Source organism: Nanorana parkeri, unplaced genomic scaffold (genome assembly GCF_000935625.1).
Source record: "Nanorana parkeri isolate BGI_ZX_2015 unplaced genomic scaffold, ASM93562v1 scaffold911, whole genome shotgun sequence".
In the NCBI taxonomy this organism is placed as follows: domain Eukaryota; kingdom Metazoa; phylum Chordata; class Amphibia; order Anura; family Dicroglossidae; genus Nanorana; species Nanorana parkeri.
Window position 1 is genome coordinate 495,409 of NW_017307179.1, and position 5,001 is coordinate 500,409.

General features: G+C 51.4%; 1 protein-coding gene across 2 annotated transcripts in view; it reads right to left on the reverse strand.

The window, feature by feature from the left end:
• APH1A (aph-1 homolog A, gamma-secretase subunit) overlaps window positions 1-5,001 on the reverse strand; it is an 8,291-nt gene that overhangs the window by 312 nt on the left and 2,978 nt on the right. For both annotated transcript variants that reach the window (XM_018566061.1, XM_018566062.1), the window contains exons 3-6: window positions 4,554-4,627; window positions 4,338-4,460; window positions 3,174-3,301; window positions 2,785-2,908 (exon numbers count right to left, since the gene is read on the reverse strand). In XM_018566061.1, the coding sequence (XP_018421563.1) occupies window positions 2,785-2,908; window positions 3,174-3,301; window positions 4,338-4,460; window positions 4,554-4,627 (449 nt within the window). The remainder of the gene's footprint in view (window positions 1-2,784; window positions 2,909-3,173; window positions 3,302-4,337; window positions 4,461-4,553; window positions 4,628-5,001) is intronic.

The following is a 5,001-nucleotide window of genomic DNA, read 5'->3' on the forward strand; positions in this document are numbered from 1 at the left end:
CAAAATACCTACGATTGGCCCCGGCCTGTACAGCCCACATGGACAATCCGGATACTATGGGCCACGCGGACTGTCCGAGACATTAAATGAGGCCCTATGTAAGCAAAACCCCCTATTATGTGCATGGCAGGCAGCGGAGGGGTTTATCAGAGGACACCACACCTACACGGGGGTATACCACCTTCAGGTGACACTTATACCGTGGTCCTGGTGCATTAAAGCAAACAGGTCCCTTGTATAAACAGCCTTCACTTTTAGTAAACTCTTCCCCTCTCTAGATTTTAAATGTAACCAATGAGAAGCGTCTGCGCCGACCTTTACTTGTCTGAGGATTCAAACAGCAGCTGCCATCTTGAAAAGCTGGAATGGCATGGCCATGGCACAGCATTCGTCAATCCGATGGGCCATTTTGTTTCTGACCAATCAGGAGCCGGGAAAGGTGCCAGTGCCCGGCTTCAGAACAAACTGATATCCGCCCATTAAGCTCCCCCCTGGTTTGTTGGGTAACAAGGCACTCGGCAAGGTAAAAGGTATGTGCAGGCACTTCCCGGTCACGTCAAGCAGTTCAGTCAAGAGACCAGTTCCCTTTAAGTTGCGGCTAAAAGGCATAATACGAGGGATGGAAAGGTAGAAGTGTCATTTAAAAGTGGTAAATGGTGCGATAGGTCTTGATTTGGCCAACAGAGAAGGACTCGAGGTATGAGCACCTGAAAGCTCTTCCCTGGTGGGGATGACACCATCCCATTAAGGATCCCCTACAACACCCAGGAAATGCATGCAATAACGGGGAGTGAACACTGTATGGTGCAACATTGGTGGACTCCTGACCATCACACCTATTTGATTTTGTTGGCTGTCCCATTCCAAATCCATGGCCATTAATATGGAGCTGCCCCCCTCTTCATTAAGAATATATCGGCCCCCACTCCTCTGGAAAGGGTTTCCATGAGGTTTCGGAGGGCGTCTATGGGAAGGTTTCAGGAGGGCGTCTATGGGAAGGTTTCAGGAGGGCGTCTATGGGAAGGTTTCAGGAGGGCGTCTATGGGAAGGTTTCAGGAGGGCGTCTATGGGAAGGTTTCAGGCGGGGGTCTATGGGAAGGTTTCAGGAGGGCGTCTATGGGAAGGTTTCAGGAGGGCGTCTATGGGAAGGTTTCAGGAGGGCGTCTATGGGAAGGTTTCAGGAGGGCGTCTATGGGAAGGTTTCAGGAGGGCGTCTATGGGAAGGTTTCAGGAGGGCGTCTTTGGGAAGGTTTCAGGAGGGCGTCTTTGGGAAGGTTTCAGGAGGGCGTCTTTGGGAAGGTTTCAGGAGGGCGTCTTTGGGAAGGTTTCAGGAGGGCGTCTGTGGGAAGGTTCCGGAGGGAGTCTCTGGGAAGGTTTCGGAGGGCGTCAATGGGAAGGTTTCAGGAGGGCGTCTATGGGAAGGTTTCAGGAGGGTGTCTATGGGAAGGTTTCAGGAGGGCGTCTATGGGAAGGTTTCAGGAGGGCGTCTATGGGAAGGTTTCAGGAGGGCGTCTATGGGAAGGTTTCAGGAGGGCGTCTATGGGAAGGTTTCAGGAGGGCGTCTATGGGAAGGTTTCAGGAGGGCGTCTATGGGAAGGTTTCAGGAGGGCGTCTATGGGAAGGTTTCAGGAGGGCGTCTATGGGAAGGTTTCAGGAGGGCGTCTATGGGAAGGTTTCAGGAGGGCGTCTATGGGAAGGTTTCAGGAGGGCGTCTATGGGAAGGTTTCAGGAGGGCGTCTATGGGAAGGTTTCAGGAGGGCGTCTATGGGAAGGTTTCAGGAGGGCGTCTATGGGAAGGTTTCAGGAGGGTGTCTATGGGAAGGTTTCAGGAGGGTGTCTATGGGAAGGTTTCAGGAGGGTGTCTATGGGAAGGTTTCAGGAGGGTGTCTATGGGAAGGTTTCAGGAGGGTGTCTATGGGAAGGTTTCAGGAGGGTGTCTATGGGAAGGTTTCAGGAGGGCGTCTATGGGAAGGTTTCCGATGGCGTCTTTGGGAAGGTTTCCGAGGGTGTCTCTGGGAAGGTGGGTGTGCCCATTTGTGAGGTCAGGTTCTCATGTTGGATGAGAAGACCTGGCTCACCGTCTGGTTCCAATTTATCGGGTTGAGGTCAGGGCTCTGTGCAGGAACTCGTTTCTCCAAAACTGGACACACCATGTCTTTATGAAGCTGGCTCTGTACACAGGGGACAGTCCTGGTGTGACCAGTTGGGTGAAGGCCCTTTTCTGTCCCACCATGACTGTCCCCTGTGTACAAAGCCAGCTTCATAAAGACATGGTGGGACAGAAAAGGGTCTTCACCCAACTGGTCACATCATGTCTTTATGGAGCTGGCTCTGTACACAGGGGACAGTCAAGGTGGGACAGAAAAGGGACTTCACCACACTGTGACCACAAGGCTGGAAGAGCACAATGGTCTCCAATGTCTTTGTATGATGGAGGATTAATAGTACCCAACACTGGGAGCACCTAAACTCAGTTACGTGGTGGGATGTCCACTTACATTTGGCCATAAAGCATAGCTGTGATGGTCAGGTAGCTGGAACGTCAGAGGATAGGCAGTGCTCTCATTTTTTTTTTTTAAAGTGCCCCCCAATAATAATACTAGCACACAAGTGACCCCTTTACCAATTCAAAGGGCTGGTGAGTTACACATTTGCCCCTCCCCCACTCCACAACATCCTCCTGGGCACTGGTGCCGTATGAGTGTGCCCCCGAAAACCTGAAGAGCAAAACAGACGTCTACCTTCCGTCAGCCCAGCGGCTGCTAGAGAACACCTCGTACTTACAAGCAAGGCATTTGCGTATGTTGTGGTGGTTGCCTCCCGCTGCTATGAAGGCCCAAATTCCCATGCCTAGGGTGATGATGTATATAGGGATCAAGGTGGCCTCATACCTCGGGTTCAGGAATGTCTGCAAAAAAAAAAAGGTAAAATCAAGAAAAACAAATAAAATTAAAAATACTAAAATGAATATGAACGTTATTTCTAATGTGGACACGGATACGAGGAGCATGAAGCTATATACGGCCGGATGTGCCGCTATATCATGAACCATATCATGAGGTCTACATGAAAGGTCGGACCACCTATAGGACCGTGTTTTAGGTTAATGCATTGCCCTGCAGGCTATTAATGCATTTAATAACGGGGCATCACTGGAAGCAGATTTTACTCACCAGCCCGGAGGTGACCAGGTGACTGAGGACCACCCCCACGATGTGCATGGGTTTCCGCTTTTCGCACGCGGCAAAGAATATGATACCCCAGAAGGTGTGCAGGAAAACAATCGCCATGGTCAGGAACGCTGCAACAGAGGAAAGTAAATTGCCAATTACAGCACCGCGGGAATCCCTCCGGTGACATTCAGAAGAGGTGACCTACAAAACACGGGTCTGGTAAAGTGAGTGGAAATCCTCTAACCACCAATATGAGGGGGCATCACCAACATTGGGGGGACATTACAATGTTCAGCGCCTGCGTTCCTCTTCCCAGTCATTTCATTATAACTACCGGCAATAATGTTGTCCTATAGAGCAGCCCTGGGTGTCCAATACACTAAGGGGTCTATTGCAACTCCCTCCTCATTGGCCTTCCACTACACAGGCTCCTCCCCCCATTCAGTCTATCATGAATGCAGCTGCCAGACTCATCCACCTAACCAACCGCTCAGTGTCTGCAACCCCCACCTTAAGACTCATCTCTTCAGGGAAGTCGATCCCACCTCAACCTAACCACCGAACCATTCATCCCCACACAGCTCCCTCCTCATGTATCACTGGCCCCTCCCTCTTAGATTGTAGGCCCTCAGGGGCAGGGCCCTCCTTACCATCTTGTCTTGAATTGTATTGTAATGTCTTCCTTATATTGTACAGCGCTGCGCACAATGATGGCGCTATATAAATCCTATATAATAATAATATTCATAACGGGTTCGCGCAGCAATTCTGCCACTAGATGGAGCCAAAGAGCAGAGGAAAGTGTGGGTGGAGCTACTCGCCCAGCTCCCTGTCCTAGAAGACTATCCGGGAACTCCTGTGTACACGAGCCTTTCAATGTGTTCTTACCAACCCGCCATATTGCCCAGCCCGTCATACCTGAAGTTAGGAAGTAATACTGGGAATCACCATGAACGCCCACAATGCCCGGGGCCCAACCCCCCATGTTGCGCAGCCCATCATACCTAAAGTTAGGAATACTGGGAATAGCCATGAACCCCACAATGCCGGGGCCCAACCCGCCATGTTGCCCAGCCCATCATACCTAAAGTTAGGAATACTGGGAATAGCCATGAACCCCACAATGCCGGGGCCCAACCCGCCATGTTGCCCGGCCCGTCATACCTGAAGTTAGGAAGTAATACTGGGAATCGCCATGAACCCCCACAATCCCGGGGCCCACCGCATCCGCCAAGATGTTGATGACGGAAAACACTCCGCTGATGATCCCGAAGGCGAAGCCGGACACTGCGGGGAAAACACACGTGTGCCACGTTATTACCTGTATTCATACGTCACATGGGTGCAATGATGCCAATTATGGCCAGGGTCTGTACCCACCGTACGCCATCTGCTGAATGGAGATGGGGGACCTTCCATCTTCACTGATTGTGGCCAGACCCTCGATGGCTTTCCTGTAAGAGAAGGACATGTGACCCGAGCTGTATAGTGTGACCTCCAACCTAATACATGGAGCAGACTCCCACCTCCTTCTCCCTCCCATGTGCAAGGCAAACGCAGACAAGGTGAAAGTAAACACAGCAGTGCTTGGCTTGGGATGGCGGCTTTAAAGCACCGGGACTGTTTTAAAGCACACAGATAGCGTGTGAAGCAAGTATAGGTAACCCTTCAGAGGTGGAGATCTGACAAGGAGAGTACGGGGCCGTACAGAGGTACTGATCTCCTGTTATGGGGCTGTAGATAGTAAACATGTGAGCTGATGTCACTGCTCTTGTGGCGGCACGATCTGCGAGCGACGGGGGTTAGTGCAAGGGTCAGGCGTGAGCGA